Source organism: Phlebotomus papatasi, chromosome 2 (genome assembly GCF_024763615.1).
Source record: "Phlebotomus papatasi isolate M1 chromosome 2, Ppap_2.1, whole genome shotgun sequence".
Lineage (NCBI taxonomy): Eukaryota > Metazoa > Arthropoda > Insecta > Diptera > Psychodidae > Phlebotomus > Phlebotomus papatasi.
The window spans coordinates 109,148,990-109,162,161 of record NC_077223.1 but is presented as its reverse complement, the minus strand read 5'-3'; the positions used below and the strand labels follow the sequence as shown (position 1 = coordinate 109,162,161).

General features: G+C 33.1%; 1 protein-coding gene across 2 annotated transcripts in view; it reads left to right on the top strand.

Moving 5' to 3' along the window:
• Window positions 1–13,172, top strand: part of LOC129800767 (thrombospondin type-1 domain-containing protein 4) — a 67,770-nt gene that overhangs the window by 25,756 nt on the left and 28,842 nt on the right. For both annotated transcript variants that reach the window (XM_055845388.1, XM_055845387.1), the window contains exons 4-6: window positions 1,324–1,904; window positions 9,994–10,202; window positions 12,527–12,684. In XM_055845388.1, coding sequence (XP_055701363.1) covers window positions 1,324–1,904; window positions 9,994–10,202; window positions 12,527–12,684 — 948 coding nt within the window. The remainder of the gene's footprint in view (window positions 1–1,323; window positions 1,905–9,993; window positions 10,203–12,526; window positions 12,685–13,172) is intronic.

Genomic DNA, 13,172 nt, shown 5'->3' with positions numbered 1-13,172 from the left:
GCTATCTAATCTCATAGCGTTGCTTTTCTTCTTCATGAGCAACAAGTTGCATTTCTTGAGGAGCATAAAACAGACAGAGAGAGAGATAGATAAAATGCTGAGGGAAAAGTTCCTCAATCTCCATCAGTTACGCAATTAACTAACCTGTTATCAGTGGACTGAGTAATTATTCGGCATAACTATGACAGTTTCTTTTCTAAAATTCTCTATATTTTTTTTTTTGAAACCGTTGCATTGGACTTTATAAATGAGTCCTCCGAAAGTTATTTTAGGTCACGCCCTTTTAAGGAGTTACTACTATATAGATTGTATTTTTTTTCAATTTTCTTTAATAAAGGAGCCATGATATCACTCAAGAAACCACAGGCTTCAGTTCAATATTGGCAGTAATCCAAAAAAAGTCCCGCCCACTAAAAAATAGACCACGCCTCCAATAGAACTTTCACGAAGATGGAGATACTTAAGTGTAAATTTTAGAGAATATGCTTGACAGGTTTTATATTTTTTAATACTTGAAACAGTCTCACAAAATATAATAGAAAGAAAGATATAATAATAATAATAATACTTTATTGATTGATGCCCAGGTTACATAATATAACAAACAGGACTATACAATGTAGTACACAGGACTATATAACATTATAAAATTAATTAATATAAAAAGGAATATAAATACAACATGATTTGGGTGGAAACAGTTTACAAAAATTAATATAGCTTCTTGGAGACGCAACAGCATGAATTTTCCATTTTATTAAAATTTTTCACAATTTTTTACTCTAATACATAACATTTTTATATACAAGTCTTAATGTGGAAGTGGCTTCTTTTTCTTAGAGTCGCAATACTTCTAGTTCCACGTGTAATTAAATCCTTGAGTGTGTCATACCTTTAACGTGTCATATAAACCTGGCATTAAATATTGGCAAGTAAAAATAATACAAGAAATTTTTATAAAAAATATTACTTTCGAAAGGGCGTGTTCTAAAATTATTTTTGAGTGGAGGATGTTCAGATAGTTCAAAATTAGATTAAAAAATACATCGTGATTTAGAGATTGGAATCAAGGTGCTATTCCAATGAAAAATTAACGTCATTTTTAGCACTTTACTGTTGTCAAGTGCTTCTGCATTATCGACTTTTCTTTGTATTGGTTTCTGTCACGGCTTTTTGTGGTAATTTTGGAAAATAGTCGAGACAGGAACCAACACAAAGGAAAATTGATAATGCAGAAGCATTTGAGAACAGTGAAGCGATAAAAACACTTCAGAAGAAAGATTTGTCAAATTTTTTCTAAAAAGTCATTAATTATTTTGTTAGATGCACAAGGCTTGGCTGGAAAGGAGAGCTGAGATTAAGAAGGCACAGTTGCAGGATCAAGATAAATCCTCGTACTTCCGCAAAGTCATTAAATTCAAGACGGACCGAGAACCAATTCACTCCAATGATATCAGCTTCATGCCCAAGCAAGATTTCGATCCACCCTCAATTTATGATGAAAGTGAGAGGAACAAGTACGATGTCTTTGAGGCAGATATTAATATAACAACCACGACTCAGTCAACAACCACTGAAGTGGCAGATAATGATAATTTGAGGGTGCATGAGACACCCAACAGTGTTCAATTGAGGAATTCATATCACGCCAGGGAAGACCGAAGGGGAGTTAATTCGGAATCACAGGAGACGACAACACCTGAATTCACAACTACTACAACTCAAACACCTCCTCCCAAGGCAGATTCAGCGAGAAGGGGTAAACCTAAGGAACATCACAAGCCCAGGAAAGCTGGAAATGGCAATGGGTACAGGTACTGGGGTCCATGGAGCAATTGGACAGAGTGTTCGAGGTCATGCGGAGGAGGAATCAAAATGCAGTCCAGGGAATGCATTGCCAAAGTGTAAGTAGATATTTTTTTCTTCGATTTAGAAAATTTGATCATTTCTTTTAAGGTGTCTACACATTGAGAACAATTTTCGGCAAAAATTGCTCTTTTGAAGGAAATTGGCTGCAGTGCTGTAGGCAGAAACGTCAAAAATCTGTCAAAAATACAATTTTTGATGAAAATTGCTCCCAATGTGTAGAGGCCTTTAGAGAAAACCAAATGGGAGAGCCTATTTTTGTTTTAGGTTTAATAAAATTCACTTTTAAACTTTTTGGTAGATTTCAAAAACGGAATTGGTGACTTGAAAAGCAAGTTTGCCTATTATGATTTATGAAATAATCCATAAAAATGAGATCAGTGTGAATGAACAATTATAACAAAAATTTCAAATAGCTCAGACACAGACAATAACGGCGTTATCACACTTGCATATTAAAATTTTAATGTGATTCACATTAATTGTTGTTTGTGAGCGTCCAAATGTGTTATTTGTGTCTTTGAGTCACTTAATATTTGGGGTTTTTCTATTTATTGATAAAGAAGTGGACTTGGCCTGCAAAAATAAGTTTAAATTTACCTAAAGCATAAATATTTTTCACATTAAAAAAATTAAAGAGAAAATCGCATTAATTTTTCGCATTAATGCTATAAATCAATTTATATCAAATTTTGCGGGTCAAGTCTACCTTTTTATCAACAAATAGATCAAATTTTGAATATAAAATGACTCAAAGACACAAATTACACATTTGGACTCTCACCAGCGACAATTAATGTGAATCATATTAAAATTTTAATGTGCAAGTGTGATAACACAGTAAGGCTGTGTTCTAGGCTATTATAACAGATAATATTTTAAAGGTTTCTTTATAAAAAAGAAACACACTTGTCAAAAAAAAGGGAAAGTAATACTTGTGTAGGAAAATACAAATAGAACTTGCTTCAGTACAGTTCTAAACATGCATTTCGGCTTATGATTTGTACTCTAGGTATATGATTTTGCATTAAAAAAAATGATAAATTCTGCATTTTTCTTTAATCTACAATATCTTATTGAAATAAATTTTCTTTAAGTATTTACTCTATTAAAAATATTGATCAAATCTTCTAGAGGTATTTTTAGCATTCCGATTAAAACAAACCTTTAGGACGTATTAAACATTTTTACCAAAGAACGGCGCTGTTTCAATGAAAAATGAAAAGAGAAAATCTTCCTTCTGAGAATTTTCATTTAGTACGTGACTGTTCTCAAGTGCTCCTGCATTATCAACTTTTCTTTTTGTAGATTCCTATCTCATCTGTTTTTTCCAGGCTTCGTCGTATTCCAAAACCACCAAACAGTCGTGACAGGAACCAACACAAAGAAAAGTCGATACTGCAGAAACACTTGAGAACAGTCATGTACTAAGAAAATGTTCAGGAGAGCTATTCCCCTTTTGCATTTTTTATTGGAATAGTACCACAAAGCACTTTTGGAACTTCATTGCATTCTATTCATGAAGCAACTTGAAGGACAAGTTTTGATTGAAAGGGAAAGCGTACTCACTTTTCAATCAAAAATACTCACAAAATATATCAATATTTACAAGCCATTTTAATGTAGACACAATTAAGTCCACTCACCAAGAGATTTTGTGGGAAAAATTCATCATCAAACAGTCAAATTAATTCATTGAAGAGTGAATTGCATCACTTACATTAAAATATATTGTCAAGGGACGAGTACAATTTCAGCTTTTTGCAACAAAGACCATGCAAAATAGTACTAGAAAATGGTGATAAATAATACCGTCTTCAAACCAATTGAAAATTTGCGCCCAAAGATGGTAATGGAAGATCAAATATTCTAATAAGTTTATTGTTGTTCTGCCAATTATGTGTGAACAATGATATAATTCGATTAATTAGTATGCCTTACTGGGGAAGTCTTCATCCATGGCACAGAGAGATAGTCTTTTGTAAAGTAGGGAAGCTCAATCCAGTGACAAAAGGTACGTGAAAAATGTCTCACCATTTTTTTTTCTTCCCGCAAAGAGAAGGTTCCATGCCATTGAAGCTGAGTTTGGGGCAAATGGGAGGGAATCCAATAGCAATTTCCTTATAGTGCGCCCGACTCTATTATTTATGGGCGCCAAACTCGGTGACCTGCTTTTTTTTCGTGTGTTGTGCCTTCTCAATGAGATTGAGATAGTTGCAGTTCAGAGAAAAAATCCCAAGTAACAAATTTGCTGTACTAAGAGTTCCAAAGTCTCCTAAAGTTACCATAAGCGACTTATAAAAGGTTTCAAATGAGACTTTTCAGAACAAGAGGAAATTTGGAATCATGTTTAATTTGGAATTTTGGTATTTTCTATCAGGTTTCGATGGCGAAAGGAAAAACAATGAAGAATTGCTCTTGAACATAAAGTCCTGTGTTTCCTCATGGCTTTATCTTTCTCTTTGACTATCTGAAACAGTGAGAAAATCCCAAAATTCTAAAATGGATATGATTCCAAATTACCCCATCTGACCCTACTTCATAAGATCAGTGTACAGCCTTTTAATGCTTATTCAATTGAGAACAGTTTAAAAATTGAGAACTGTTGCCAGCGCCACCTGCGAGAGGAAACAATATCTATCTAACTTAGCTATCTGGCTTAACTCCTCTAATTCCTCATCAAGCATGATTACTTAGGAAATTGATGTTTAGGATTGAATATTAAGGGCAAACGATTCATTAGATTTTAAAAAATCAATAAAATTGCTTGTTATTAAGATTTTTGAGACCTTCGGGAACTGGGCTAAACCTCCAGTCTGAAGCCGGCATAAAGTCCTATATCAAAACGTTTCAGATAACCGTGGCTCCTAACCCAACAACGTTTAAAACTGTTAGCAAATTAATTCATGAGGTTATGTTAATTTAAGAGGCGAGAATTTGATGAAGTGTTATATTAAAAGCCTTGTTAGTAAAAAGGAATATAATGGAAATTTCAAGATCTATCTACCTAGATTACCCGTTTTTTTTAATATTACTATGATTTTATATGGCTTATTCCACAAAAAGACAAATTTTCGCATTTACGCTATAATTCTTGTGAGCAACGCATTTGCAGTCGTAATTAAAGCGAGTACGAGACTTCGCTGTGGTCGTGAGTCCAATTGAGGGTAGGTATAAAGGATTGGAAGGTTTAACCCTCCCACCGGAATTTTAACAATTTTATATACTTATTTATTCATACTCTGAAAAATCATTGGCAATGTGCAATCTCAAAGTTGGAACTCTCAAAGTTAACTCGGTCATTATAAATGATTAACTCTTTCAGGATGTGACATTTTTAACGAAAATCAACAATAAAAATGAAACCGACAGATAAAATTTGTAAAACGTCTTGCATCTAACCAGGGGCTTCTCGACATTTCATTTTTCCATAAGGTTTTGCATAGAGGCACTGAAGACTATTGGCAAGTTTTTTCCTAAAGAGAATTAACTTATAAGTCTGATATATTTCGAAATCGTGCATTAAAAGCTATCTAAAAATTCATATTTCATAATGCTCGCCGCAATAATACAAGAACTACGAGCAAATTTGTTTAAGTCAAGGTGCAATATCTGCAAAATTTTTACAAGGAAAAGTGAAAAATATCTTCACTTTTTATTAGGCTTGATAGGCCTCTGATCTAACCTTATAAAATCAAACAGAGTTTAAAGCGGTCTTCAAACTAGAGGTTTAGCCTAGTTCCCGAAGGTCTTAGAATTCTAAATGGCAACCAATTTTATTGCTCTCACTTACAGAATCTAATGGGTCATTTGTCCTCAATAATCCAATCCTAAGTTAAATTTCCCAAAATATCTTGACTGCTAAGAAATTATAACAATTAAGCCAAATGGCTAAGCCTTAGGTCTGAAGCCTGTATAATTCAGTGTATTTTTGATTCTACGAACGATAGGGACAAAAATAACCCAAAATTGAAGTAATTTTTCTGACAATACTAATGAATGATCTTTCACTCCAAAAGCCAAAATCCGGAATGGGTCGAAACCCCTAACGGGTCAAAATACGGAATAGCCAAAATCCCAAAAGCTAGAAACCAAAATGTTAAAATCTTGAATGCCAAAATTCTGATTGCGTCATAATACCGAAAAGTCAAAATCCTGAAAAGGCTGAAATCCCAATGGTTCAAAATCCGGAAAAACCAAAAATCCCAAAACTTAAAAATTCCGAAAAGTCAAAATTCCAAAACGCCAAAATCCTTAGTTATTATTATTAATCGTGTCGCGGCTTAAATTAATTTTGTCTTGCTCAAAGATGGGCCACGTTAACCCTTTAACGACGAGACATTTTTTACGGACCGAAAATCAACAATAAAAATTAAACCGATAAACAAAATTTGTGAAACGTTTTTACATCTAACTTTGGAAAGTTCAACAGATTCTGATTCGGTGCATTTTTTACCTCTACGTGCAATAGGGACAAAAATAGCCCGAAACTTCAAGTAATTTTTCTGACAATACCAATGAATAATAATTTTCAGTCTAATGAAAAATATTACGTATGAGTAATGTAGTTTTTTTCCAAAAAGGTTTTGTTTAAAAAAAATTGGAAGTATAAAAAATAATCAAAATCATTTTTCAATATGAGAATTTAAAAATTCGCCATTTTTATGTTTAAATATTTAGTATATAGCAAATAACTGGAGGCTTGCAAAAAATATTCTAGATTCCTTCAACCTTATACTTTACAATTATGTACAGACATAAGGAAAAAATAACTTTAGGTAGTCAGGAAAAATTATTTTCTTTATGGGACACCGGTGTTCCAATCGTCCTTAAAGGGTTAATGACAAGCGGACTTGTCGACATCAAATCCCCTATTCCGCACGGGGCAGGGGACAACAGACAAACACACAAGTGAGGGGGTGGTTATGATCATATTTGTTTGAATTTGAACTTGACCGTAGTCATGTCGTAACATTCCCTTTCAGTGATATGCTTCTTGGGGACCTTCCCCAAAGGCCTAAGAGAAAATCATCAGGATGACAGTGATCATTGTGTGAAGTGCCCTTTGTGAATTTTCCACTCCAGAATTCCAAAAATAGACCTTGATGTCTCTCCCAGAAAAAAAATAGAGAAATTTTAATAAAACTTTTACAATCTCTTGTTTGATCATTTTACAATGCAAATTTTAATTCAGTGTTAACTATTCGGGATGATTTACGATCCAAAAGGGATTCATGGGGAAGAGATAAAACCTCCAGCGTGTGGCTAAAAATGTACAAATTCGAAATTAAAATGGGATACAGATGATGGAAAATGTTGTTGTTTTAAATCATATTTTTTTGTTGCTTCTTTTGGAGGAGCATATAGAAGTGAGAGTGTTGATTTTCATCAATTATTTGAAATAGTTTCCGGGGATCGTAAGTTTCAATTTCGCAACGATTATATTCATTTAATTTCACTTGTGCCTTCAGAATGGGGCATAATTGAAATTCCACAGAGAATTAAGCAGAGTCATTATTAATTTCTAGCATTGTTCACTGCGCCAGAGCATCACTATTTACTAACAAATAGACCACAATGTTGTACGATCCAAAAGGGAAGAATGCACGATGATTTGGCGATTTTTGTCAAAAATCTCCCATTGCGATTGGCCTTTTTATCATAAAATTACAAATTGAAAGGTGGATCAAATACGTTTTATTCCTGCATTTAATGGAAAAGACTCATTCTTCATGCAGAAGTGACAATTTCAATTTTATAGCGATATTGTACATCGCTAAAAGTTTTATAAACACAAAATTGAAAAATTTGCAAAAACTAATTCATTTATTTTGCGTTTTATAAATTGTCCAAAGGTTATTGGACTCTAAACAGAAGCTTTGTATTTTGAATATTTGAATTGAAAATTGACCGTAAGGGCTTGTTCGAATGGGGGTATTACAAAATACACCTCACTCATTTGTGAGTCTTGGATAATCTTCATTAGTGGGTCTTTGCTGAGTATTCTAAACTTCCCTAAGATTGTCTCCGCTAAAAAAGAATAATAGAAAGACTTTCTACAGGGAGTTCCGATTTGAAAAAATTTTTCGGAACCGAAAAAAGCCCGCGAATAACCTAAAGCAAAGGGAAATTTTCTGTGTTTTGGGGAATTATTAAGCTTAGGTACTTGTTCGGAGCAGAAGGAAATATTCTGCGTTTGGGGAAATTATTGGTTTCACTGGTTCGGAGCAATAGGAAATGTTCTGCGTTTTGGGAATTTATTAGCCTCGCTTGTTGGACGAAAGGGAAATTTTCTATGTTTTGATGAATTATTTGTCTCGCTTGTTCGGTGCAAAGGGAAATTTTCTGGGTTTTGAAAAATTATTGGTCTCACTTGTTCGAGGCAAAGGGAAATTTTCTGTTTTGGGAAATTATTTGTCTCGCTTGATGGAGCAAAGGGAAATTTTCTATGTTTTGGGAAATTATTAGTCTCGCTTGTTGGGACATAGGGAAATTTTCTGTGTTTTAGGGAATTTTTGGTCTCGCTTTTAGGTCAAAGGAAGATTTTGTGTGTTTTGTGAAATTATTTGTCTCGCTTGATGGAGCAAAGGGAAATTTTCTGTTTTGGGAAATTATTAGTCTGGCTTGTTGAGGCAAAGCGAAATTTTCTATGTTTTGGGAAATATTAGTCTCGCTTGTTGGGGCATAGGAAAATTTTCTGTGTTTTGGGAAATTATTGGTCTCGCTTTTTGGGTTAAAGGGAAATTTTCTATGTTTTGGGAAATTGTTGGTCTCGCTTGTTGTGTTAAAGGGAAATTTTATGTTTTTGGGAAATTATTGGTCTCGCTTTTTGGGTCAAAGGGAAATTTTCCATGTTTCGAGAAATTATTGTTCTCGCTTGTTGTGTTAAAGGGAAATTTTCTGTGTTTTGGGAAATTATTTATCTGGCGTGTTTGTGGGGCAAAGGGAAATTTTCTGTGTTTTGGGAAATTATTTATCTGGCGTGTTTGTGGGGCAAAGGGAAATTTTCTGTGTCTCGGGAAATTATAAGTTTGACCCAATTGGGATTTTGGCCTTTCGGACTTTCAGTTTTCGATAATTTAGTTGCCATCATTTGTAAACATGTGTCCACAAAACTTTATTCAGCTTTATCTATTTTGTTCAGTCTTAGGTCCTTGATACACTTAGGACTTAAGCCGAGAGACGACTTAGTGGAAAATGATAGAAATATAGAGCTCTTGTTCTCCGATAAATGTGACCGGATTTAGACCCCCTATATAACGCCAGATTTTTTTTGACTTAACAAGGACTTAAACAACTTCGAAGTCGTTCTATAAGTTAGAATGCACTCATTACTAAAGACGTCTACACATTGTGAGCAATTTTCGTCAAAAATTGCTTTCTTGAAGAAAATTGTCTGCGATACTGTACGTGAAAACGTCATAATTCTGTCAAAAATGCAATTTTTGACGAAAATTGCTCCTAATGTGTAGAGGCCTTAAGAGTATAAAATCCATTTGTTTAAACCACAATTATATATAATGTATTATATTTATTCTTCCAATAAAAGAATAATCATAAAAAATTTTGCCATATTAGTACTTTTAGTAAACAAAATTTGTTAACAAATTTTTTGTGGATGAAAAAAAACCTTTTATCCCAATTGGTAATCTAAAACCACGGATGAATATAAAAGAGAGCTAGAATTGGAGTTTTGGTCGTTGAATTAAACGAGGAGTAAATCTGTGAATTTGATCTGAATTGCCTCTGTATGAAGTCAATCCCCATTATGAATTGATCGATAAATTATCCAATATATTGTCGCGGTAGACAACTATTGTTTGTGATGGCTATACTCTTTCTTCCTCCTCTCATTTTTCCAGCATCCTATTTATTGACAATTTGGCTTTTTTTTCGAGGGTTCAACAATAATACCATTCTGATCTCTAGCTGTCCAGGCGGCTCACGAATCTCTCATAATCCAGAAATAATGGCTCTCCCAGGTTTTCTCTTATATTCCTTCTGTCTTTTTTTTTCATCCCGCCATGAGGCTATTTATCCAAAAAAAATAAAATAAAATAGAGAATAGGGAAGTTTCTATTGAATATTTTGCTCTAAATTTTTGTAATATTCTCCTTTCTGGCTCAGATTCATCAACAATAAGTACAATAGGGACAAATCAAATGCTGTCATCGTCCGGAATAACACTGAATGCATTGGTTTGTACAAGAGGTACAATATTTGCAATGAACAGGAGTGTCCCGAAGCTCAGAAAGATTTTCGCGAACAACAATGTTCTCAATTCAATCACCAAACTTTCCGCGGGAAACAGTACGTTTGGGAGGCATTTATCAAAGGTAAGAGATGCTTTTCATTTCCAGAACAGGCTTAGGTAATTGACCTGCTAACTGATTTTGGAATTCTAAACTATTTTGTTTAGATTCTAAACTATTTTATGAAATTGACAGTTACTCAGCACGCCATTGCGTTAAACAAATGAACATCTTAGGACTTTCACGAAAATATGTCATATTTGACAATTTTTCTCAATTTTTTATCTTTCAGTAGACAAATTATATTTAAAAAATAAATTTTGTCTCTTTTTTACATATTGAAAACTTTTGAGAAAGTGACATTAGGAAGATAAGCTGTCAGTGTCACTCTAATTTAGCTTAGTTGATAATATTTTCACAAAATATCCCAATATTGTCAAATTTAGCAATCAATTAACTATACTTTACTCTAAAAATTGATTTCTAAATTAGATTTCATCAATATGAATATTTTGAACTCGTAAATTTTTGACAGCTACTTGGCACGCCATCTATATAAGATTTGAATAATAATTTTCTACACTTGGTGCTATTAACCATTTAAACAACTGAAGGACGGTTTTTTAATTTATCAAACTGTGCTTAAAATGAAAAATCTTTAATATCGTATTTTGAACACTTTCATTAATTGACAGCTATGCATTTTCTAGTACGCCATCTATGCAGCAAATAAATAAAACTCTATTGTCCCTAATAAAATTGTTAATGTCCGGCGTTTTTTAAAATAATTTTAGCATTTACATTTATTTTAATAAATATGGAAAAATAATTCTGAAAAAGAAATATATTCAGTTTCTACAGTTCACGAAAAAAATTGACAGACATTCAGCGCTTCATCTATAAGCATATGAACTTTTTAAAATTTTAGCAGCACTTTTTTTCTCAACAGAATATTTATTATTTCAAAAATTTTTTTATTAAAACAAATAACTTTATCAATTTTTATATTCTAATCTTTCAATATATAGACAACCGCTCGACGTGTCACGTATACGGTTAATAAATAAATATCATGATGACATTTATTCAAAATTTTCTATACTTGGCGTCTTTTGTCAATTTTGACAGCAGATATTCTAAATTTACAAAATAACTTATGAAAAACAATTTTCGTGAAATTCTGGATATTTTTTTTTATATTTTCTAAAATATCTACAATCTTGTTCTTCTATTTTACGTCTTGGCTGTTGGACACATTCGTGTCCATATAGTTAAACATTGACGATAAAATATGGCAATGAAAACACTCCGCTTATCATAGTGCCCGCTTTGTAATCCGCATGATATTGGGAGACAAAATGTCAGATGTCCGTTTCGTAAACCGGATTAATTTTTTGAATTTGTTCAACGTCTCGAAAATATAATACAAGATTTTTTTGTAGAATTAGAATAAAACTTTTAAAAAGATTAAAAAGGCATAATTGGAGAAGTCTATTCTATTATACTTCATTTATTAAACAAAAACATCACAAGATAGTTCATTTTCATTGCTGAACATGCATGCTTTACATACCCTCAAAAGTATTTTAAATGTAACCGTCGTGAACTTGTCCGAATTACGGCGACCCGGATTAGGAAGCGGGCACTGTATACGTAAAAAATATGGCATTTAGGGTAAACTGGGGCACCACCAAACATGGGGTAGAACAGAACATTTAATTTTTATTTTCAAATTACTTGAGTTATCTCAACCATTTTTTCACTGGACAAGTATCCCTATAGTGCCTATAAATTCCTATAAGTCTGAAGTTTAATGTATGTTTAAAAAATTGTAGTGTTCGTTGGTGCCCCAGTGTCCCTTATACATTTTTTTCTGTATTTGATCCTTTCTTTGAAACGACTTTAGAAATAAAAAAATACTTCATCTCTCCCAATAGTTGTCTTAAACAAATTTTCTTCAAAATTGTTTTATTTTAGTTTAATTTTATCACCAAATAATTTTTTGAAATTCCAAATGGTCATTCTGGATTGAGCTGTTAAAGAAGTTCTATAATAAAAATGACAGTTTTAAACCAATTTTGTTTTTGAACAATTTTATAAGATTATAAGATCACACACAGTGTTAAAAAAAGTTCTTTAAGATGAAAATGTTGAAGATTTTTATATTATTTTCATAATCTTGACATTTATTGACACATAGATGGCGCAAACTGCAACTGTCAGCTGTTTTCAATGACATAGAATTGAAATTCCGTAGTTTAGAATTCAAATGGGATAGTTCAGAATTCCAAAAACAGTTATCAGGCAAATTTCCCAAGTCTGTGAAAACTTTCAATGTCAAAGGGAAATATTTTGAGAGATGCTGTTGTTGTGACCTCTTGAATAAATTTGCATGGTTAATGTTGCAGAGGATGCCGAGTGTGAATTGAATTGTAAGCCTGTTGGACTCAATTATTTCGCCACATTGAACAACACCGTGATTGATGGAACGCCATGCTCGAAGCCGGCAGAGTACTACAGAAGAAACTTCCAGGGACGAGCAGTTTGTGTTGAAGGAATTTGTAAGGTGAGTAAGAGAAACACACATTTTCTGAGCCAATTATTCCCACATTAGGTTTGAAGAAGAGTCCATATCTCTGGCCAAGTCTTCTTCTTTTTTTTCACATCTTCCTGATTGACACGGTGAGATCGAGGAATGATGCCATTTATCACTGTGCGGAGTCAATAAATTGCTTAATTCAACTGACGATCAATCACAAAAATTGTGCACCTCGGAATAGTTTATTCTGTTTCTGGCCTTTTGGGCCAGATTCTCCAAGAGATATGCCATATTTCATAGATTAATACCGATCCACCAGGTATTACCTAAATGCATTTAATTACATTCTCAATTAATTATTCCAACTGAGATTGAGTGAGAGAATCTTTCTCCCAAATGAGATTTACAGTGAGGTGCAAAAAGTGATCTCCATCAGAGAAAATTAGTCAACTTTTGACACTTTACCGATTAATGACTGATTCAGACATATACTCAGTTGTATTGAGAATTTCAAG